The sequence below is a fragment of the Prionailurus viverrinus genome, chromosome A3 (assembly GCF_022837055.1).
Source record: "Prionailurus viverrinus isolate Anna chromosome A3, UM_Priviv_1.0, whole genome shotgun sequence".
Classification (NCBI taxonomy): Eukaryota; Metazoa; Chordata; class Mammalia; order Carnivora; family Felidae; genus Prionailurus; species Prionailurus viverrinus.
Window position 1 is genome coordinate 87,461,022 of NC_062563.1, and position 24,221 is coordinate 87,485,242.

Consider the following 24,221-nt stretch of genomic DNA (forward strand, 5'->3'; position numbering starts at 1 on the left):
TGGGATATTTTGTTTGCAAAGATATCCGGGGGTGGGGAGGGGTGTGTGTACTATATGTGACTTATCATGATTTCTTCATTAATATTTATTACATGGATGATTTTCTTATACTACATTCTTCTGAAAGAAGACGACACTGTCTGGCACTGCCTGAGTCAGCTATTAAATGGCTGAAGAAATTGAGTATCTTGGTCTTCTCTCAAAATCATAAAATGAGAATTAGTAAGGCACCCAATTCCAAGATTTATCCACATTTTTAAGTTTGATTTCTTACTCTATGGGGGGTGGTGACTTAATGGGGCATTCTTCAGTTTAGCTTTTACCTGAGAACCAAACTTGCCTTTACCCCCGGTCCCTAGAATTGGTGCTCTGGGAATATTGCTGTTAACCATCAGTGTTGGGGGCCATCTTCCTAATGGTAAACACAGCCTACAGAGGGGAGCAGCAGATGAGAGAGTATGGAATTCTGTTTCCAGATGTTTATTTCTTTATGTAAATATGACGCCAATGTAAATCCTGTGTCAAGATCTAGAGAATGGTGCTTTTTACTACAGTTAGCACATGCATTTTTAGAACTACTACATGTTTTAGAGAATCTTTGCTGTGTATATGTAAACTTCTGTATCGTTCCACCGTTCACAAATAAATTATTTCATTATTAAAGAAATTTGGGTCTTCCTGTTATTTTGTGCCCTTTTGGGGTTTCTTTCTACTTCCAGAAATGTGTTAATCAGACTTTTTAATTTCATGGAAAATTCACTGGCCAAAAGTTTCGAGCACTTAGGCTCTGTGAGAAGACTTCAGATTGTGTGGCTCGGGCTGACCTCATGTGTTGATCGGAACCGATGCTGGTATAGCTGCCCCTCTTACCTGTTTCCTGTTCCACACTCGCCCTTGGGTCACTGGTTACCACGCAGTCACCTCTGCTGATGTGGGCGACCAAGATGGCACCCGGTCTCTCCAGCCCACGCTCTGCTGGGAAAGACAGAGATGGGAGTCACAATTTAATACCACATAGTTGTGGAATAAAGTTGGGCAGGGACAATGCCATGAGATGTCACAGAGGTGGTGCCATTCAAGTTGGGCCCTGGAGAAAGTAGGTGTCAGCGAGGACAGGAGCCTAGAGCAAAGGCAGGCGTTACGAAAAGGGGGCAGCCCCGCAGGGCTGGGGCGTGGCCTGGAGGCCAGAGCACGTGGCGAGCGATGGGACACGTGCAGGGAGGACAGACTGTGAAGGACACATGAGATTTACTGAGAGGAGAGAAGGCACCTGCTTTAGGGCATTAATTTACATTCATTCATTCATTCAACATATAGGGGTTGAGCACCCTCTCTGAGCTGGGCTCTGTCGTAGAGCTGAGGACACATCTGTGGACAAAACACAAAACCCTGACCTCTGGTAACACTTTCTAGTGTCACTGGCTCTGGACCTCAAGTCCCGCCCAGCTAGCCTGATTCTTCTTGCTCTCTCAAGAAAGCACTTGCAGAGTCGAGTGGAAAGAAAAAGGTGGCTTTCTCCTTCTTTACTAGGGACCTCCTCTTCTTCAAACCACCTAAAAATTCCAGAAGGTTTCTGTGGGGCCCTGGAAGTTATCCATGATGGTGTACACTCTGCAGGGCTTATGAAAAAAGGATCTTTCTGGTGTTTCTACTTGGGAGAAGTAGCCTTTCTCTTCCGCTTTCTCCAAAAAGCATGGGCCGAGCACTGGGCCAGTCTAGGATGTGAGATTCTAGAATCCACCGCTGTGGACTCCAAACTGAACCCACCAGGCAGTGAACCGTCAGCAAATGGACAAAAGCTGTGCTGGCCCACAGCACCAGGCCCCTGCTCACTGTGGCTGAGGGAGAGGAAGCTCTGGGCTGCAGATAATCACGGAGGCAGCTCTCACATAAAGAGCAGCCCCCACAAGATGACAAATCTTATTCCCAAGGTTTCCTGACTTTGCTCGCTCACAGCAGCCTGGTGAAGTGTCCTTCTTTCTGCCCTATGGGTCCACATCACCAAAATGGTCAACTCACGGGTCCTGAGGGCTCTGCCTCCGCGCCTCAGGGAGCTCCGACATCAGCTCTGCTGGTGACTGCGGCCACTGTCCCGGTCTCTCAGAAGAGGATGCAGGCAGAGGGAGGGGAGGCATTTGGCCCCGAGTCCACAGAGCTGGGGGGGGCTCGAACACCAGAGCCCACCTTCCTTTGCCTCAATTGTTGCAAGAGTGGTGTCAAACTCTAATCAGTTTTCCATACATCGCATTTTCTTGTTTAAGCCTTTGGATGCGGCCGTTTTCCAAGAAGGGGCCTTAGGCCCCAGTTAATGAGGCAGAAACTGGGAACGCACAGGGCAAGTGTGGATCACCACTGCTAAGTCATCATCCTCACCTCCATCTTAACATCCCTCTCTGCCTCTTGTGAGGAATAACCCCTGACCCTTGAAACTCATGGGGGTCTTGTGACAATAACCCAGCATGCTCCTAGAGGAGGACATTCTGTATAGGACTCGAAGACATTCTTTCTATACCAAGTCTTCTTGGTTGTAGACCCTGTGACATCACTTCATTCAACTGTTATTTACTTAACACACTTCCACGCAGGCCTTGGAGTTCCCCTTAATCAAGTGCCACTTTGGTCCACCTCTTAGATGTCACCATGACCTAGATGAGGAGGAACACGGCAACCCTCTCTGTAAAGAGACTCTGGAGTAGCAGCCTCTTGTTCCCATCGCCCACCTGGGCCATCCCATTAATTAAGGGCATTGGGCTTCCCATGGCTGGGGGCTCCAGAGGCAGGAACCCTGTAGGAAAGCACTGTTCAGGGCTTGACACAGACTAGGTGGTGAGTCGGCCCTCTGCCCACACTGTCCCATGTGGAATTCAGGGGACGTCCTTGTGGGGACCACACAAAGCAGATGGGGCTGCTCACTGACTAGAGGTGAACGCTCGCCCAGAGGAACAGGAAGCTGCATGCTGGAGGAGAGTCACTGACCCCCTTTCAGCAGACAGGGGGGCAGGCTGTGCCAGGCCACAGCTTCTGGGACCCTCCCTCAATGTGCACAAAGGCAGCATCTCTGGTGAAGACAGGCTCAGGATTTAGTGGGACAACTGGGGCAAGAGCCGGGACAGAGCAAAGGGTATAGCCCCAAGGCCAGGACGGGGCTGGTGGACTGGGGACTCAAGGGCTGGAGAGGTTCACTGAGGCGCTGAGGGAAGAGAGAGGAGTCTTTTATCAGATGCTCTCGGCCTGACCCGGGGCAGAGGTGAGCGATGAAAATCACGGTGGGGAGCTCTGTGTCAGAAATAGGTCTACCTTTAAGGAAACCATGGGCCTGGGAGAGAAGACACGTGGGAGGGCCTAGAGGACAGAGGAAAGGGAGAAACAGTAGCCCAACCAAACTTGCTGGCCAGGCTGGATAACACCCAGCAGCAGTCCCCAGCCCTGCCCCAGAAGGTCTGGGAGACCCAAACCATCTCCTGGAAAGGTCACTTAGTTAAAAATGTCTGAGAAATTCTTGCCTTGCCTTACTGATATTCCCATCGCCCAGAAGGGATAGGATGCTGTTATCATGGAGCACTGGAGTGAATTCTGATCAGCAGTGGAATGAGAGATCGTCTGGGGGAATACAATGTCCTTTAGATACCCTGGATTGGTGGGGGGGGGGGGGGGGGGGGGGTCAAGCACACGGACTCTGGTCAGATGGATCCAAGGGCCAATGCCTGGGGCAATTGTCCTGGGCTCTATGTTCCTGTTCCGTAAAGTAAGGATAATAATAGTATTTATTTCCTGTGGCTGTTGGGGGGATTATGTGAGACAGGGTATGGAAAGAACCTAGCCCCATGCCTGACTTTCAGGAGCATTCAGCACATGGGAGCAATCAGGATTATTTTACCAGCAAGGAGAGAAACCCCGCACTGTCAGAGACATAACTAAGGCTTTCAGAAGACAAAATTCTAACATTCAGAAAAGAAATCAGCCTGGAAGGGAAAATTACATGAGATGGCAGGGAAGTGTTCAAATATGTTGTTCTGACTGTGCTATTTAGACAACAAACAGCAGGCAGGAAGTGGCTAAACTGACAGGAGAGAGAGGAGAGTGACTCAGGGATAGAATATGGCCAAAGGTGGGGAAAGGGGTGTTTTTTTTCAGGTTGTACCTCACCTAGATGCTGTTCAAAAAGTCAAAACAAATCCTAAAACCCCTCTAGCTCTGCAAAGCGGCTCAGAGACTCTCAAGGAGAGACCAGGAAGTACAGGACTGGTTAAACCAGAGACACCCTTGCTAAAATGCCTACATTTTGCAGGCACCTAATCAGAAGAGTGGGAGGCGCCTTAGCGACTAGGTTTGCAGGTGTCTTTCCAAAAGCAAATTTAGAACAATAGTTAGAGTGCTAGCCAGTCAACAAAGACTCCACATTTCGACTGTGAACTCTGCAACTGCCAGGGCTGTGACCGTTCTCCACAACTTGGCAATTAAAAGCTTTGGTCAAAGCAGCTGCAGGGCAAGCACAGACCAGCACAGGACACGGAACAGCATGGAGCCTAGAAGAGGCATTAGTGGAAACAGATGGCCAAGAGAGGACTTGGGTGAGGCACTGCTTTCTCTTTCCCACACTTAGATCCCTCAATGATGGGTGAAACCACTTTTCAGAACTCAGAGCAGGAATCTAATTGCTTTTCCTGAAGAATGGGTGTGTGTTTCCTCAGGGAAAATGTGAGTCATTAAATGGATCACCTTTCTCTTATTGCTTAGGCTGCCAGGAAGCTCAGAGCCAAATTCACACCTTGCCTTTAGTAATTATGTGAGACCTTGAGATTTGTATATCTAAATTCCCCCTAGTCTTTTCCCTGACCTTGATTTTTATTTAAAATTTCTTGGGGCGCCTGGGTGGCGCAGTCGGTTAAGTGTCCGACTTCAGCCAGGTCACGATCTCGCGGTCCGTGAGTTCGAGCCCCGCGTCAGGCTCCGGGCTGATGGCTCGGAGCCTGGAGTCTGTTTCCGATTCTGTGTCTCCCTCTCTCTCTGCCCCTCCCCCGTTCATGCTCTGTCTCTCTCTGTCCCCCCAAAAATAAATAAACGTTGAAAAAAAAAATTTAAATTTCTTTTATTTTAATATATGTAATTTTGGAAGTCATTTAAGTTCACCTTTGCAGAGAATAGGGAAGACACAGTTGTATAAGAGTGCTACCTATGTATGATAATAATTTTTTAAAAATGTTCTGTTCCTCTCTTCAGCAAGCAGAGAGAAGGGAGGTTGACTAAGCAAAGGGTAAGGTTATTGGGGTCCAGAGTGCGGAAAGGGAAGGTTAGTATGGGGTTTTGTTTTTGTTTTTTTTTTTAAGCAATGGAAATAAACTTGCCAAAGGCTAGTAGGGAGCTGCATCAAGGCTGAAAGCAATCCTTACTTGTCTGTAGGAACTGGGGCTCCTCTGGGGGTTTCCACAGAGGCTGGAGGCAGCGGCAGAGGTGGCCTGGGTCTGAGTCACCTGTCAGAAGCAGAAAGAACACCACCCTTTCTCCCCAACTCAAGAAAGTTCATTGAATTGCAAGTAAATGAGAAAATTGCTTTCACCCCACTAGCCTGGAATCTGCTCTGTTGTGTATTTCCAAAGAGAAAATCAATATTCAGTAAATTTCAGTATTAAAAAACTCCTTGTGGTCCCACGGAGATTAAATTAGTGGATGCAGGTCTATCTACAAGAAGGCATCCAGTGGCATGAATGGCACATGTTCCCCAACCCTGTCCCATTCAACATGAACACAATAATTTGGACTCAGGTATGGATGACACGTTCTCCACATCGGAGGATGACCCCAAGGTGGCAAGATGGCACTCAGATTGCCTAACAGAAGCAGGATCCAAAACTTCATGAGCACTAACGTGAGGGGGCATCTCAGATAAGTGCATTTGAAGAGATTAAGTGCAGTCCCCCACCCCATCCTTGGCTGTGGACATGCCAGTCCCAGAGGGGAGTGCTACCTACTGCCGCGGGTCAGAGAGGAAAGGGGTCTCAGTGGCCAGTGTCTAAAAGTGAAGGGGCCACCACAGAGTGAAGCCATGGGGAGGTCACTGGGAAGCTGGTCTCCCCCTGTCTGCCCCCAGGATCTCCAACAAACACCATTATCCTTTTAAAACAAACCTCAGATCCCAGCCTTCCTCAGTGCAAAAGGCAGCTGTGGAACTCTCTCAGTGGAACATTAGAGCCTCCTCAGTGGCAAGTACCCACCTGACCTGGCCTTGGCCACCCTCCTTGACCTCAGGTCCTGCCACCCTGCCCCATGGGCTGTTCCCTAAACACCCCTGGCCTTTGCACTTGCTACTCCTTCTGCCCAGAATTCCTTCCCCTGACACCTCCGTGGCTTTCCCCTTCCTTCACTCCTGTCTTTGCACAGAGGTCACCTTATCCACGAGGTCCCTGACCCCCTCTGTATAAAACTACACATCCCTCCTCACTTTCTACCCACTATCCCTGTCATCCAGACTCATCTTTTCGTACCACAGGACATTGTTTTGTCTGTCTGATATTAAAATGGGATTCTACAAGAGCAAAGACACAGCTCTCCACACCGGTGGCGCCCCGGTACCTACACCCATGCCTGGCACACGGCATGTTCAGCTGTCCACATTTGCACACAGATGGACAAGGAAGTGAATAGGAGCAAGAGACAGACTTCAAGCTCACAGCTGAGGCAGGATGAGAGTCTCTGGGGCCATGTGGCCCAGAGGGCAGATGGTGAAACACGGTGAGTGAGGGGTTCACTACAAATGAAGGACTTTATCACAGGCGGGGTCGGACGAAGGAGGGCAGAGTGCCACGGAAAGTACCTGTGCTTTAGAATAATCCACACGACTTGGTCAAAAACAAAAGCAATTTGATAGAAAACAATCTGGTTTGAGAACAAGTTGGTAGGAGTGCGGGGAACAATTCAGCCCAAAGGACAATTCGGTGGAAAAAGATAGTCCGCATCATTTTTCAAAAATTGGGATTTGGGGGTGCCTGGGTGGCTCAGTCAGTTAGGCATCTGACTTGGTTCAGATCATGATCTCACAGTTCATGAGTCTGAACCCATCATTGGGTGACCATGAGCCCCACTTTGGGTGAGCCCCACTTATCTCTCTCTCTCTCTGCCCCTTGCTCACTTGCACCTGCTCTAAATAAATACACTAATTAATTAAATAAAAAGCTTAACTTTTTTAAAATGGGATTTTGATGTAGAATGGAGTTGGCATGCATCATTTTGTACCATCTCAAGTATTTTGCCTTACATTTCTAGTTAATATTCTAGCAGCCTGTCTTAATACTGTTCATTTTTAAAAATGTATTGTGAGGCACTCCTGGGTGGCTCAGTCAGCTAAGCATTGACTCGTGACTTCAGCTCAGGTCATGTTCTCAAGGTTTGGGAGTTCGAGCCCCACATAGGGCTCTGTGCTGACAGCACAGAGCCTGCTTGGGATTCTCTGTCTCTTCTTCTCTCTCTCTGCCCCTCCCCACTATCTCTCAAATAAATAAACATTTTTTTAAAGTGTATTGTGAAAGGCCATGCACATAAAGGTGCAGAGAACATAAATGTTCTGATTAGTGAAGTATTGTAAAGTAAACGCCCACATGAACCCCATCCACTCAAGAATCAAGACACTGCTGGCCCCCAGATGTCCCCAGATGCCCTTCCCGACACATCATCACAGCCACCCTGCTTCTGTCGTAAGCATATACTTTCTCTTGCCTTTATGAGTCTGCCTCAATGTGTATCTCTACACACCATGGCTTCATTTGGCCTATTTGTTTTGGATTATTATCTAAATGGAATCACACTGCACATGTTGGTGTCTGGCTTCTTCCACTTACCATTATGGCTGTGAGGTTTGTGTGTTCTGTGTGGCTGCTTTACATTCCGGTTCCTCACTGTGTTGTGAGGTTTGTAATGGCAAAATGTTGAAAACAATCTGAATGTCCAAGATAGGGGATTAGTTACACAAAGTATGGAGAAAATACTAGGTCATCCTATTTTTGCTAAAAAGGAAGAAAGAAAAAATAACAGAGTAGAAGAATGAAGGAAAATGCATCCCTGTAAATGTCCATAATAGAGAAAGGTCTGGAAGAATAGGTCATATGTCTGACCTTGGGAGGGGGGTGGCAAGTGGGTATAAGGTCCCTCATGGAGTTTCTTTATAGATTTCTGGATTGACCTAATTTTCTGGTTTTCCCATAATGAACACTCACTCCTTTTGTAAAAACACCAAAAACAAATTACTAAAAGGAATTTAAACAATGAAAAAAATTAACCAAACAAGTAACAAAAGGATCTGAAATTTGGGGGGGGCCGTTTAGGGGAGTTCTTCCTCCCAGTTTATTCTCAGCCAATTATGTCTCTTCTACTTGTTTGGTAATTTTTATAAATTTTTACAAATTGGCAAAACAAAAAAAAAAAGTTTTCTAACCACAGTGAACATGTTCGGAAGTTTCACAAATACCTTACATACTGTTTAGTTAACCAAGACCTATTTATTGAACATTTGAGCTTTTCACATTCGTTTCCTCCCACTTTGTCTTTCCTTGCTCTATTTATAATAGATGAAAATAAATTTGTTTTTACCAAGTCTGTGTGGACTGCCCCAGCAGAATGAATTGAACATTCTGGAGTAAGAGGGGCTTAAACTCTAACTCAGCTCAGCTATTTACCATTTGAGCAATGTTGAGCCAACTAACCTCCCCCAATGTCAATTTTCCCATCTGTCAAATGGAGATAAAACCTACATGGGGGGGGGGGGGTTGTAAGACTTAGAAAGAAACTGCCAAATCAGCAAACTGTGAGTTACCTCAGGCCAGTTTCTCAGCCTTGGCACTGCTGTTGACATCCAGGCCTAGAGGATTCCACATTGGGGGACCACTCTGTGCATTGTGGGAGGCTTAGCAGCAGCCCTGGCCTCTATCCACAAGATGCCAATGGCACTGCCCCCCACACCTCTCTGAAGTCTGTGACAACCCAAGAGGTCTTCAGACATTGTCAAATGTTCCCTGAGGGGCAAAACCACCCCTATTACCTCAGAAATTGGTCCCCTTTCCCCACTGACCCTGCTTATTAGCCTCTTCACCCTGTACCTGGGCCATTGCTGTCTCCCCAACAGACAACCCCTTCCATCCGGTCTTATGCCTGTGCCCCTTCCACAAGATGCCGGAATGCGCATCAGAGCAGGACATAAAAACAACAGTGTGTGCTTTTGCTCCAGATTCTTCTCCTGACTCTTCCATCTCAGGCAAGTAGCCTGGCCTTTTAGGGTTTGCTTATGTTCCTGGGCTAAAAGCCAGTGTTACCTGTAAGACATGGTGCTTTTCTTCCCCAACTTTTGTATCTGCCTAAACCCATGGATGAGAATCTGTCCGAGCTCCCTGGACAGGGAGGTGTGGGATGGGCTCAGGTGTATATGAGATGAGGAAGACAGATGTGCCACAAGGGATGGATGGCGGTCAGTCTTGGAGTGAACAGGCACCCATATGTCACTCAGTGGCCTCACCCTAAAGAAGTGGCAGGACATCACAGGGAGGGGCTGCCTGGTGTCCCTAGGAATGCAAGACCTGAGACCCAGGCTGCTAGTACCCCTGTGCCTAGCACAGAAAGCAGCACAGCCACGTGGCCTAAAGGGATCACGTGAACAGGACATGGGCATCTCCATGATAACAGCATACCAGGTGTCCATGACTAGCCTCCCCTCTCCCCACAAGGCTTCAATGCTGCATAAGGTTCTGAGAAGGCCCCCAAAATGACTGAGACTTCTCAATAGTCCAGATGTAGTCAGCTTTAATTTTGGAAAAACATTTTAAACTGTCATTTCCCACACATCTCTGTGTTTGTGAATTGGGGCTCAGATGCATCACTCATGGAGATGTCATGTTAACTGCCTCCCTAGAACACTTCCACAGCTCCCCACTACCTAAGGATGAACGCCCTGATTGCACACAGTAGAGGAATCAGGTGCTCACTCTCCATGCTGGCTCCCAGCATGTTCTGTCCCAGAACAGACATCACTAATCGATCACAGCATCTTTCTGGCTGTGTCTGAACACAGGCAGGACCAGGATGCTTTGCAGCACCACCCACCAGACAGCTGCACGGATCTGGTTGGTACTAGAGATGAAATCAAGTATTTTCTCTACTTTAGACCTACATCCACCACCACCTCTCTCTCTCTCTCTCCCTCTTTCACACACACACACACACACACACACACACACACACACACACACAGACACTTTACTGCTTCTTGAATTGGGATATACCATTGGCACATACATTTATGTTTTTTTCCAAAAATAATTATTATATTTATAATGTACTTTTTAACTGAGTGCATCTTAAAGCTGAAGGAATCCATCATCAATTATCCCAGGCCTTATGGAGCCACCTCAAAAGTCATACAAGACCCTCCACGCCTGGTTCTCTGTCTCCCCATCCCCAATCACTCGGTTAGCCAGCCCAGCCCCACTGGTCCTTGCTCCCTTTCCTCACCCTCCTCCCTCCACCCCACTTCTTCTTGGGAACAGCCACTTGTCTTCAGCTTATAGATCTCCTCTGTGAAGCCCTTCCTTATCCCCACCATGTGACCTTGTGCTCCCAGCCCTGCACAGATGGGAGTGGGGAGGGGACACAGCACGGAGCCACTCTGAGGCCTGGGGTTCCTTTACAGAGCTGCCTCCTTCCTCAGACTATAAATCCCCGGAGCTCAGGGCTCACTTCGCACACTTCCTAGGGTAGGAAGATGCTCTAATAGGAGCCCAGAGAAGCGGGGCGAGGGGAGGCAAGGCTGGCTGAGGACAAGCCGCACAGACAGCATGTGCTTTGGAGAACTGCCCCACTCCAGGCTGAGGGGAGGCTGGCCCACAGTATGTGAGCAGGCAGAACTTGAGAGCCAACGTGTGAACTCACACGGAAGAACACAGCAGCTAGTTGGAAGAGGTGGTAAGCGTGGCCTGACCAGAGTTTGCCCTCCTTACAGCCCAGCCAGGGAAGCCACATTCATTACCTGGATTGCTTGGCAACAGGGGACTCTGGATAGGACAGTGACTGATGGAACTAGAGCGTGTGGTGGCATCAGCTGACAGCTGCCTCAGTAGCTCTTCTTCAGTGGCTGGGGACCAGGTGGGCAGGCCAGGTGACTCCTCTGGGGCATGGAGGCCAGCTACTCCCTCAGCACTGCCACAAGACGTATGGCCTCCAGTCTCTAACTCCAGCTGCCCTAACAAACACCTTGTGTCCTCAAGACAAACTAATACCTTCAGGCTGACACATAGGGCCTCACACACCTGGGAGCCTTAGGTCTCCTTAAGATGACTGCAGTCTGATTTCATAATTTATTTTTCTTATTTGCTGCCAAGGACCACCCACACCTGAGTAGGTGATTAATAAGTGGTTGCTTGTAGGTTTGTTTTTCACAGTCATATGGGCTAACAATTCTGAAACTACTTTCTGGGTATTCTAACACTAAGAAAGTAGGTCACTTGGAGTCAGATTTCTCATTGGAGAAAGAAGTTGCAAATGTGGAAAGGGAGAAGGTTAGAATAAGCCCTATGGTTCTGGGTTGAAATTGGAGGTATCAGTATGAACTCATTTTTAATACAGAGATAGAAACACATAAAGATATACTGTTGGTTTTTTTTTTCTCCCCCTTAGATCTGACCACCCCAGTAGCAATGTAATAGAAGGGTATCCCAGTAACAAGGAACACACCTAACATCCAGATCCTGGTTTCTGAATATCAGACTCCACCAAAAGGAACAAGGGCTCCTTGGAGAAATGGCCTATTCCAAGGCTGGTACAGCGAAGATACAAGATGAACCTGGAATATCTCATTACAGAAAAGAAGTAAGGGCCCAGATTATGATGGGGATATGGCCCAAGAAGACAGATGCCAATTTGAAGAGGTTCCCAAGGCCAAATCTAAAATAATTTGAGGGCCAAAATAATGGTAGTAACCGACCATAACTCATGGAATAAAATAAGAGTCTGAGTCTACGAGGACATGAATAATAGACAGTAAGGGAAAACTCAGAGTTGAAGGACTGCATATAAATGTAGGGAGCAGAATTGGAAACATCATTGGCAGACGAAGATCATCCATGGATCTAGTGGTTAAGTCTGACAAGACAAGAAACAAGCTATTTGTATAGTCTCACAGGATCAACCCAGAAAACATTAATTATACACAACAAAATAGTCTACAGTGGATAAACCTGGGCAGACACTTTGACCAATGGATTTAAGTCATCACCAGTAATGAACCAACAGGCACCTCGAGGCTCCCGATGTGCACTGGGAAGGACACATCATCACTTTTCTGGGCATTCCCACCAAAAATGCATGACCCGAATCTAAGCCCAAGAAAGCATCAGTCTGCCAAAGGTAGATTCATGTTCTACAAAATAACTGACCTGGCCTCTTCATAAATGTCAAGGGCATGAAAGACAGACTGAGGACTCATTCAGGTTAAGGAGGCCAAAGAGGCATGGCAACAAATGCAGTGTGTGGCTGGACTGAGTCCTGGACCAGAAAACAGTGGTTTTCTTTTGCTATAAAGGTCACTGTTGGGATAATTGGAAAAATGTAATAAGGTCTGCAGATCAGGTAAAAACAGTGGTATACCAACGTTTGTTTCCTGATTTTGATCACTGTATTGTGGTTATGTAAGAGAATCCCTTGTTTTTTAGGAAATAGACACTAAAATCTTTAGAAGTAAATGCATATCATATTTGCAATCTTCAAACAGTTTATACACATTGATACAGACAAGGAGAGAATGAGAAGATAAGATTAATTGGTAAAATGTTACTATTTGGGGAAACTAGGTGAAATGGATGGAAATTTTTTGTACTGTTTTTGCAGCTTTTCTGAAAGTCTGAAATTATTTCAAAACCAAAGTTTAAAAGTAGAATAAATGTTTGCTGGATAAGGCATGAGGAATTATGTAGCGTAGTGTGGGGAATCAGTAGCCATTTAGGATGTGGTGGTCATTATTTGAGAAGTGGGTACCTTGCAGGAGCCATGAGTTGCCCCTTAACTAGATTGTTCTTGGCCAGAGCTTTTCAAACATTCCTGTGCATGAGAATCACCTGGCAAGCTTGTTCAGTGGAGACTCAGGTGCAGCTCTGGGGGGACGGGTAGAGATTCTGCATTTCTAACATGGTCCGGGGGCCACTGATGCTGCTTTTCTGCTGGCCCGGGTGTCACCCTTTGGGTCACAAGGGGGCATAGACAGGTGGGATGTAGACCACAAATTCTGCAGCCTGGCTGCCTGGTAGGACCCTGAAGAACCAGCTTTAATTGATCCTCCCAGGTGATCCTAATGTGCAGCCAGTATTAAACCTTTACAACCTTCCCTGTCTCCTTCCCATCATCTCAAATTCAGACCCTAAGTCTGAATAGTACCCTAGCTTCCAGAGCTACACTCGCCGCTGCTGCTGTACTCCCATCACACACTCAGAAGCTGGAAGGGTCTTTCTGATCCTCCACGGTTTAAATGTTTGTGTGCAGGTTACGCACAAACTCCTCACAGGCACAAAGCCCTCTGCGATGTGCCCACAACCTACTTTTCCTAGCTGCTCTCCAGGGCTCCCCCCTTGATGCTCTTCTCCCAGAGGCTCATGTCACCGTCTTGCAGCTCAGGCTCCACCTTCACGTATTTGCATTTGTAACCACACACACAGCATTTGTCTCAGGTCTCTGGCCCCCAATCCCCATCCCAGGTTAAGAGCCACCGCTTAGTTCCTTCCTCCATGGGAGCCTGTGCTTCAGAAGTCACCAATTTCCCCTCTGGCTGGACCCACCTTGGGGCTCATTTTTCTCCATGGGAGAGAGCTGGTGGCTCAGACCAGCTCCCCTCACTCAGAACAGGGGAGCAAGCATCTCTGCAGCTGAGATACAGGTTACCCTGTTCCTGTTCACATAGGACGGGGCTCAGCAGCTGCTGTACCTGGGGAAGGGCAGAGCAGGGACAACCTGGGTGTTGGCCGGGAGTTCCAACCTGGCACCCAACTCCCCATCCCCTGTCCACCTCCCTACCCTCCCACGGCTCACCCTCCCTCCTTCAGCCCCGCATGTGCCTCGGATCTGAAGGACCTGAAGGAAAATAGGTCACAGGGAGGTGCCACCTGGGTTGTCCCCTGAGGGGAGGGCTTGGCCTAGGAGAGAAGCCACATTTGTTAGGAGCTGAAAACCAAACTTGAGAAAGGGACCTGGGAGGCACAAGGAGACCATCCCCTTCCCCAGTCCTCCTACCTCCTTCTGGAGTTCTCCCACCTCCACAGCCAGGCCTCTCACAGGGCACCCCCTCTCCAGGCCTCACTTTACCGGAAAAAGACTTCCTTCTGATCCAGCACCGCCCACCGCCTCACGTGCCCTGAGCCTGGAGCCAATTCCTTTTAATACGCTTGGCTGCGCAGGGATGGGCTGCAGTAATCATGAGGATTAGGGCTGCACCTGGGCCTCAGTTTCCAGGAGAATCACAGCTGGACTCTGAGAAGGAAGCAAGCACCCCTGGCTCAGAGCAGCTTCAGGAGGGCCAGGGTCAAGTCCCCAGGGGCTTCTGAGAAAAAAAAAAAAAAAAAAAAAAAGACTCATCCCTGCCTCTGGCTCCTGCTTAGCTATTTGTCTCTCCCCTGGGGATGGATGTCTGGGTGGAAACTTCCAGGAGAGGCTCATCCCACCCTCATGAAGGGAATATGGCTTTCATCCTCAACAGCCCTTGACGCTTTGTACCCTTGGTCTCCCTGCAGATCTTTTCGCCTGGGTGTTTCCAAATTTCCAACCCTACTGAGTTCCAAAGAGAGAGGCAGAAACCTGGGAGCAGATATGAGGTAGAGCCCTAAAAGAGATGAACACCCCATTCCCAGATCTAGGAATGTCCTCCCCACTTCATCCCATCTCTCTCGTTTCGGGCCCCAAGTCCCTCCAGGAAGGAGCTGTCCTCCTGATGCCAGAGCCCCCACTGCTACCTGCTTCTCTGTCCTCCAGACTCCCTTGGGCTGCCCCGTGCAGGTCAACACTTGTCCCCTCACCTTTCTGCCTCCAAGGCCGCCTCTGTTTCCCCGGTGGCTGTAAGAACTATTTGCCAGGCAGGGGCGCCTGGGTGGCGCAGTCGGTTAAGCGTCCGACTTCAGCCAGGTCACGATCTTGCGGTCTGTGAGTTCGAGCCCCGCGTCAGGCTCTGGGCTGATGGCTCGGAGCCTGGAGCCTGTTTCCGATTCTGTGTCTCCCTCTCTCTCTGTCCCTCCCCCATTCATGCTCTGTGTCTCTCTGTCCCAAAAAAAAAAAAAAAAAAAAAAAAAAGTTGAAAAAAAAAAATTAAAAAAAAAAAAGAACTATTTGCCAGGCAGGTACTTGCCCACTTGTTTACAATAACCATAATCTTCCTATCTCCAATCAGCACCTCACAAATAACTTTAGGGTCACTCTTGGGGATAAGAGGCAATTTGGATGCAAACATATTGGAGTTTGAAATAATTAGAGGAATTATGGAAGAAATAAGTAAAAATATTTGAAACTGAGGCTATCTTAGAAAATCCAAAACATATATACAGTCACTGTGTATATATTCTCTTACATCTCCAGGCTAGTCACTCACTGACTAGATCTTCCTTCTCTTTGACATTTTCTCCCTGTTGTACCCAGCCTCTCACATCCATTCCATTCATCCCCAGTCAACACATTATGTGGTTTTTCCATGAGTCAATTTTTATTGGTTTTTGAAGTAATGAATTATTGGCATAAGGCTCGATGGGTTTCAAAGCAATGACAGAAGGAAACTACATCATACAGGTAGGTGGGAAGACCCAACAGGAAAGAATCCCAGAGCAGCTGTGACCCTCATCCGCAAGCACTGGGTCTTGCCTGTGAGGATCTTGCAGCCAGGACCCAGCCCAGCTGAATTAAACTGCATGCACCTCAAGGTGACTGAGCCATAACTCAGGGGATCGATCTGATGGGGTGCCCCAGTTCTCTCTCCAAGACAATCACTTCTAGCCTTCTTGGAACCTTCTTCCAGCCTTAAATCTTTGGCAGCAATAACCGCTTGACCACCACGAGGACTCTCCCTCCCACTGAGATGGCCAGCCTGTTCTCCCTCACCTGTGCCTTTTCAGATAGAAGCCTCCCCACCAGCGGCAGCTTAAGGCCCCTGCAAAGAGGAGGCAAAACCCAGAGGGCTGGCAAAACCCAGTGACCCCAGTGAGGATATCTGCCCTTCCCCTCCATTGTGGTGGGTCTTCCAACCAATGTTTGGGGGGTAAAGAAAAGGGGGCTTCTCAGTAGGAGAGCTGCTGTCCCCCCTCCCCTGAGGAGGGCTCCTCCTCTATGAGCTCCAGGTCGAACTCATCTTCCAGGGACCCTCCAACAGGCAGGAGCCGGAACTTCTTCCCCTTCAGGGTGCACGTGCGATGCTCGAAGTCCAGGACAGCATTGTGGTCCTGGAGCACATCGGTACCAATGATGGCTTCTTCAGCACTTGCATTGGCCACTAGGAACTCTGCCTTCAGCTTCAGCTTGCCCAGGGACACCACTGTATCCCAAATGCCCAGGATCTTCATTTCAGCCCCATTGGCCACTTTTACCACATTCTCAAAGGGCCGCAGAGTGTCCAAGTCACCATCTGTGACCTCCTCCCACAAGTTGGGGTGGACCACAGAGACCTGGGCCCCCGAGTCCACCAGGAACCTCACGGGCACTTTGCCAATTTTCCCCTTGAGGTAGTAGCCCTTACCCATGCTGTTGGCAAAGACGATCTCCTTAGGCAGGTGGCTGTGGGTGGCCTCGGGCCCCCCGAAGGCCTTCAGGAGGGTCTCTTTCACAGCCCCATAGTCTTCCTGGTCCTTGGGGCTGAGTCCACTGTAGACCTCCAGGGCATCTCCCCTGAGGGACTCTTTCAGGAACCTTAGTTTGGTGACATGGTCCCAATGGTTGAGGTCATTGATGGCCTCGAAGCGGTGCAGCCAGAGGTGTGGGGCTACGTTGGCTCCATCAAAGGGCTCCGGGATGAAGGCATGCTCCCGACGGCCCTCCCGGCTCCTGGCTCCACTCTCAGCCATCCCTCTGCCCTCCTCTGGAACTGCAGCAGCAACCCACACCAAGTAGAGAAAACCACAGAGCAGTGTCGGCGCAATCACGCTGGAGAACAAGGCCTCTCTAAGCAGAGTGTTGTTTGGTGCCCGTCTGGGGCAGGCAGAAGGGACCGGCGCAAGCTGGCTGACTGACTGCTGGACACAAGAGGCAGGCAGCTGCGATAGCCTGCTCACTCTGCAGAGCCTTTTTGATGCCTGGCCTGGGCCCCCAGGGCTCCCCATTCTCCTTTGTTCTGGAAGCCCCGCCCTTGCTCATCCCCGCCCTCCTGCCAGCATCCTGCCCAACGAGCAGGATCAGTGCCTCACCCTTCTGCATCCATCCTGGGACTGGTACAGGGCAGCCCACGGTGCAAGAAAGTCCATCCTCAGTCAGAGGGGACCTACTCAGGTACCCTCCCCAGCCTGTGTCCCAGAATATACAGATGAGGACACGGAGTATGTTATGACATCCAGGTATCTGTCCTCAGCTGGAGAGGGAAGAAGGAGGGGAGGCAGGGACCAAAGGCCCATCAGCTTCTAGGCTGGGGAAGCCCCTTTTCCCTCAACCCCAAGTGACCACTTTGAATGGCTAAAGAAAAGGCACATGCATTCACTAGGCTCCTACTTTGTGCACAGCACGGGGTGGGTAGGTGTTTTTCCTACATTCTAAACCAAGCTTGGAATCCCATAAAATTCTCCAGAGAGGCAGAGAGAAGACAGTCCCAGAATCAACAATGCACAGAGATTTTTTTTAAATGAGGGGACACATACACACAAGCATTTGCCATGAACTCAACTGCTACAGTCATTTTCCCTCATTCATCACATCCGATCCAGAGTCAGCACTTTGCGGGGGACCAGACCTCAGCCGGAGCAACCTTGTTAAGGCCCTAAAGTGGGTTGGTGCCAACCCTGAACTTCTGGGAGGGTACACCGGGATCCAGATGGGCTCCAGCTCTGGGCAGACCCCATCCTCTATGCCACTAGTATTGTCTCCTCCCCTCCTGTTCCCTCTCACCTTCCAGGAACTTTCTAAGAGAGCCCCTTCCCCAAGTGCTACAGCCCTCCTTCTCCCCCCTCACCTGCTCATTCATGGAAAGAGCAGCCAGAGAATCTCACTCCCTTATGTTCTGAGAAGGGGAAATGTCCACCATGTTGGCAAAGCCAGTGGTGAGGTTCTGGAAGGCTTTGGATGGAGGAAGTTGGCTGTGTGATCTCTTGCTGAGGAGGGCAGGCTGCCTTGGGCCACCCCAGGGATTCCCAGAAGGCAGATCTGTGAGTCCTAGGGTTGGGGCCAGTCTGTGCAGAGAGACTGGGGCTATGGAAGTGGGGGGGGGGGGGCACTTTCATGACCCCATTCAAATGTTCAAGGGGTCAAATGACCCCTCCATGGAGTCTTCTACTCTGCCTCTCACATGTGTGCCCACTCCCGGCCAAGCATGTGTTGCCGTGCGGTGTGCTGGGTCATTCATAACTCTGTCTCCTGCAATGACATGGAGTGTGACGTTCACAGAAACCAGACACATGTGACCATCTCCATCCCCATAGAAATTTACTCTCAGGTCAGCAGGTGTTCCCTGCTGGTCTCCAGGCCTGGCTGAGTGCTGTCACCAAACAGGAGGGATTAAGACAGGAAAGGAGCAGGAAGAGCAGAACACCTGTAGCTCTGGGCTGTTTTTCCTGGCCCAGAGCCTGTTTCTCATCGGCTCCCTGTACCATTCATCACCCAGTGTCTGGCTGACTCCCAGAGGACCCTGCCTCTGGACAGTCCCAGGGTCCCTGGCCATACAGAAAGATATGGCCCTGCTGCTCTCTCAGCTCCTTCCACCTGACACAGTGAGCTAGCAGAGAGGCAGCTGGGTCAACACCTCTCATCACAGCTGCCTGGCTAAGTAAGGTGGGGCCCTTGTACCATTCCAGAAGCCCAGAGGAGGGAGAGATGGAGTCACTGGGAAGGAGTCAAGTACAGGTGGGTCTCTGAGAAGATTGCACAATGAAAAACCTGCACCCAGAGAAATGGCCTGGCCACAATACCAGGAAGCCCCTTCTACAAGTGGACTTTTGTGGATAGATTCCCAACCCCTGGGATGGGTGTTGTGTTGTTCTGTGGTTCAGGGAACTAACCTAGTGGCTTCCTGGCTACCTGGTGTTCATCACCCTGCACACCTGGTCTCCTGGAAGTGGGAGTGTGTGAGGCAGCTGCATGTGACTGAGGGAGGGGAGAGGCAGGGTGGCTTGTCAGATGGCAAACTGCTAGGTGCTCCAAACTAGGGCTTGTCAAACCATTGTGGTTGGCATGGAGTCAGACTTCCCCACTGCTCCAGATTAGAAATAGGTAGTCCCTGGGCCTTGGGCTGCGGCACTTCACTTGACTAGGTTTGCTGTTCACTTTGGTAAAGTCATTTCACATCCATCACCTCAGCAGCATCATGGTAAGCCGCAAGGCTGACCAGCCAGCCTTCCCGCAGGACTGAAGCACAAGGAGCATGAAGGGCTAAATGGCCTGTCTCAAGCCTGGGCTCATGCACTGTCCAGTGCGTGCATAACATTTTGCAATACAGCCAGGGAAGTGGGAGTCTGGGCTCAGAGAGGCATGCGGATGGGTCCTGGGGGCTTGTGTTGTTGACGGCCTGTGGTGGGGACAGTGAGCTAATGGGAAGTGAGTGAGAGCTGGCTGTTAAATATTCAAGAATTCTGTAAGTCAGTTGTTAAACCAGTGGCAGCTTGAAATTGGACTTGGTGAGAGTATTTACACCACAGACATTGGAAGATTCTTAACAAGGGCTTTTTTTTTTTTTTTTTTTTTCCTGGAAAGCCAGCTGGTCATCACACCCCTGCATGGGGGCCTTTGTCACTCCCTCTCTCTGGGGCAGGTCAAACCCCATGGCCAGTGATTAACAACTTTATCAAAATCGTTACTCCTGCTCAATCACTTGGGCCGGAATCCCCTTTCTTGCCTACCTTGCCCTGTACACTTGCCCAAACAACCTTTACACTCCTGGGTCCTTTGGCTTAAGGCCATTGGCCTTCCTCAGGGAGGCCCTCCAGGCATTCTGTTCACACAGTCCCATCTGGAATCCCCAGGACAGAAGACCACAGGAGTCTCATGGTTACTAGGGGAGCTGGAAGGGCTTGAGTTTAGGGACCGGTCTCTGGCTAGGATCAGGAACATGGTGAAGTAACTTCTCAAATTCCCTTAACCCTTGGGAGAAACCATACCTGGAATACCCCCAGGTATGAGTGGAATACCCCACTCAGGGACCTTGGAATTGCTATGCTAATGCTACAATGATGAGTTAAACCAGCTGGGGCAGGCCAGGTGCCATTGCCTCCTCCCAGAACCTAGGAAATCATCGCTAATTATTGACAAGTATAGGTATTGGGGCGGGAACACCCTCTTTATTATCCATTAGCATCTCCTGAGTGTGCTCTGAAGCAGGCACACCATACTTAACTGGAGAGGAGGTAAATCAGGGCAATAAACAGGAAGGACTTAAGGAGTCCCCACCCTCCACACCCCCTCACTGAGAATTCGGGGCTGTGAGCTCTGCTGCCCCAGTGCTGCCCCAGCAGAAGCTGATACCCTTTGCCATCTCTTCCCCACAGGTAGTTGTGCTATGTGGCACAAGATCAGTAGAGGGCCCATCAGGGCTCCCAGGAACTGAAGCCGTTGGTGGGCAGTGGGGGGTCTTGGAGGGGGCGTGCACATCCCCAGGAGACTTTTTTTTTTTTTTTAATTTTTTTTTTCAACGTTTATTTATTTTTTTTGGGACAGAGAGAGACAGAGCATGAATGGGGGAGGGGCAGAGAGAGAGGGAGACACAGAATCAGAAACAGGCTCCAGGCTCTGAGCCATCAGCCCAGAGCCTGACGCGGGGCTCGAACTCACGGACTGCAAGATCGTGACCTGGCTGAAGTCGGACGCTTAACCGACTGCGCCACCCAGGCGCCCCCCCAGGAGACTATTTTTAGTGAGAAGCAGAGAGACACCTGATGGTACCCGTGATGAGGTCCAGACTGAAATGCAAGGAGGATCAGGAGATGCGCAGGCCACCTGCTATAGCTTCTCTCTGGGCTGCCTCTGGCTAGCACCATACACTCCCCAAATCACCCCAGGAACTAGATGGGGAAAGAGCAAAGGGATTCAAGGACTTACCAAGGTAGTAAAGGAAGGCTGAGGGGAGAAAGGAGGTGCACACTCTCCAGCCAGGGATCGTGGGCGTTCAACCTATAAAGTCACATGGGGCTCCGCACTCAGAAAGGCCAAGCTCGGTTTGACGTGCTGCTGCAGCTGTCTTGAAATTCCCAGTAATTTTGAACAAGGGGCCCTATGCTTTCATTCTGCACCAGATCTTGTAAACTATGTAGCTGTTTTTTTCTCCAACTGATCTGACGGAGACTTCTTTTACATACACACACACACTCACACACACACACACACACGACACAAACATATACATACACACACATACCCCTTACCTCACACCACACATATATAGGCTATCCACAAAAAAACACTCCCTGCACCCTGTACACACATTCTGTAGTCCAAAACCTATACCATCCATACACAGTCACACTACAGTTCTTATTTCAAAACAGCTAAGAAATTGTGCAACTTGCATATAGAATTCAGCTCCCACCTTTCATTTCACAGATGTATTTGCACACACATTTACACTGAGTATTAAAATCATATTTATTAGAGGCATCTGCTGTTTATTAGCCTCTGGGCACACTTGTTAGCTCAGAGAACTAGACAGGTCCCCATCACCATGGCTTACAAGCTAATGAAAACAGGATACAGATGTTTAACAGCCCCTTTTGAAGAGTTTAAGACTGACATGTATATGCAGACTGACCATGTGAAGCAGTCCCAGTCACAGCCACGCCACTCTGAAAGTGGGTCATCCTGCCCTCTGCCTCCCCCTGACTGTGTGAGGCCAAGGACATGATGTCCTCCCTTCTTCCTCTCGCTGGGTACTCACCACCATGAGCTGGGCCCCGACTGCCTGCCCCACTCCTGCACAACCCCCCCCAGCCTAGGCTGAGGCCTGGGCCCTGGGGTTGGTGTGGGTGTGTGCATGTGTAGGGTGGGTGGCACAGCTCCTAGGAGCAGGGGCCACAGCTGCTGCTGGCATTCTGCTTCAGTGGGGCATGGCATCAGGTCTTCAAGCTGAAAAGAAGGGCAAAGATGTGAATTCTGCACAAAAATCTAATTAGGGATTCAGATCAGAGACCAAGAGGGTCTGGTGGGCTCTGACCAAAGCAGGGCATATGGGGAAACCCAAGACACCAGCAGGTTCCTATTTCCAAACCACAAACCCTCAGACTACAAACACCACTGTTCGGAGCAGAAACTACCCAGCACTCACACCAGTCATGGCCAAAGGTACTTAGGAAAGATAGTTTTTCCTTGACTGGTCCCCCTTCTTGGTCCCACTGCCCTGACTAAACGGTACTTCTGCCTGTAGGGCCCTTCCCCAGTTCTCCACTGTTCCAGAACTTCTTTTTTTCCCATTTGAATTGCCCTCCACCCTCCTTTGCCATCCAGTTCAGAAGCCCTCTAAGAGGAAGTCACCCAGCTTAGCCCACCAGTTGAACCCACTCTGTCAACAGGCAGCAAGATGTCTGGTGCCAATCGTGGAGGGTCCCGAAGAGTTGTGGAGGTGTTTAGGGAACAGCCATCTCAGGCCCCAATGCTACTGCCAGTCCTCCAGGCCCAGGGTTGGGGCCAGGCCAACCAAGAGTTAGAACAAATTGCTGGCTAACTCCCTAGAAGTCCAACGTGCCAAAAGCGGTTCTTTCCCTGTTTTTATCTTTCAATCAAATATGAGTATCACTTAAGATGTTCTCAAGGCCTCCCTGCTCCCCTCCTCACAGCCTGACCCTCCCAGTTGGGTTCCCACCTTCTTCCCAAGTCCTGATGTCCCCACCCTAAACCAAGCCCTCATCTCTTCCTGTTCTGATTTCTGCCACCCTCACTCTGGGCCTAGGGGTTCCACCTGGCCAGAGGGCCTGGCTCTAAGGAAAGACCCTCTGCAGACCCCTACCTCTTCTCCCATCTCCATGGTCCCCTTCACTTAATTGAGCGAGAGAGTAGGACTTGTAAGACAGTCTAAACAGCTCTGGGGGCATTGGCCCACTTGTGACAACCGCCCCTGAAATTTATGAAATGTTCGGGCAATCAAAATATACAGATTGGGTATTCTCCAAATACAAGTGGGCTTCTAATGACACCAGGAAACTTGGTTTAGAGCTAGATACATAGAGGACTTTGGTCCAACTTAAAATACCTCAAAGACAGCTTTGAACTGATCCTGAAATAGTTTTAATTACTGCTAATGATAATTGGTATTGTGAACAATGCAAAGCCTCAGAGCAAGGAACTGCTTCTTGTGAGTCCACTGCCAACTTAGATCTGCTCCCAACTTACAGAAGACAGGGGGACAAACAGGGGGCACCTTCCCTCTGGCATGTTGAAATGGTATCTTTTCTTTACCATCTGGAAGAAGTAGGGGGAGGCAGGAAAGGGAAGGAGGGAAAAACGGCAGAGCCCTAACATGTATAGAAATCCCCAGGTTATTGGTAGCAGCAGTAACATACACTTATTGGGCACCTATTGTATTCTAGACACCATGCTGGTGGGTGTAAATTAATAAAAGGCAAGAGTCTGCAGCATAGATGGGAGTGGGCAATGCCAAATAAATGGGCTGATTCAGTTCCATACATATTTCTTGAGGCCAGCTGTGCCTTACGTTGAGATGAATCAGCGGAGCCCTACCCTCAGAGAGTGCTCAAGTGAGTTGGGGAGAGAGGCTCAGACACAGATGTCCCAAATCCAGAGATGAGTGTGGGAGGCAGGCAAGATGGTGGTTCAAGGAGCACTGGACAACTCATCCCACAGAAATCAACCAATATTACCCAAGAAAAACAAAAATGAGAGGAATGTTAAGAGGAAACCTGGATTAGCACTGAAACCAAGGAATGAGGGCACCCACAAACCACAAACTTGGATCAGTTGTTGCTCTCTGCAGTCTCTGTGGAGGGCTTCGGGGGTGAGGGTCCTGGGACTGAGCCAGTTCATATGGACACACCAATCAGGAAGGTTTTGAAGAATGGGGTTATTTTCTGGGTAAAAGAAGTCCAATT

The 24,221-nt window shown here is 49.5% G+C and overlaps 1 protein-coding gene and 1 long non-coding RNA gene across 14 annotated transcripts in view; both read right to left on the reverse strand.

Moving 5' to 3' along the window:
* The window catches only part of LOC125162307 (uncharacterized), a 128,867-nt gene that overhangs the window by 2,003 nt on the left and 102,643 nt on the right, over positions 1 to 24,221 (reverse strand). For 4 of the 13 annotated variants that reach the window (XR_007150972.1, XR_007150970.1, XR_007150973.1 and 1 more), the window contains exon 7: positions 21,091 to 22,245. This is a non-coding gene — a long non-coding RNA (uncharacterized LOC125162307). Of the gene's footprint in view, positions 1 to 870; positions 976 to 21,087; positions 22,246 to 24,221 lie in introns of those variants that run through there. The other 9 variants (XR_007150963.1, XR_007150974.1, XR_007150969.1 and 6 more) reach the window with 5 other exon arrangements.
* ASPRV1 (aspartic peptidase retroviral like 1) lies at positions 15,576 to 20,798 on the reverse strand. The gene has a single exon (XM_047853185.1). It carries the CDS (start codon positions 17,310 to 17,312, stop codon positions 16,278 to 16,280), a length of 1,035 nt encoding a protein of 344 aa, XP_047709141.1. The 5' UTR covers positions 17,313 to 20,798; the 3' UTR covers positions 15,576 to 16,277.

Coding starts and splice junctions, on each gene's coding strand:
- ASPRV1 (XM_047853185.1), bottom strand. CDS start 17,312: ATGGGGAGCCCTGGGGGCCCAGGCCAGGCATCAAAAAGGCTCTGCAGA.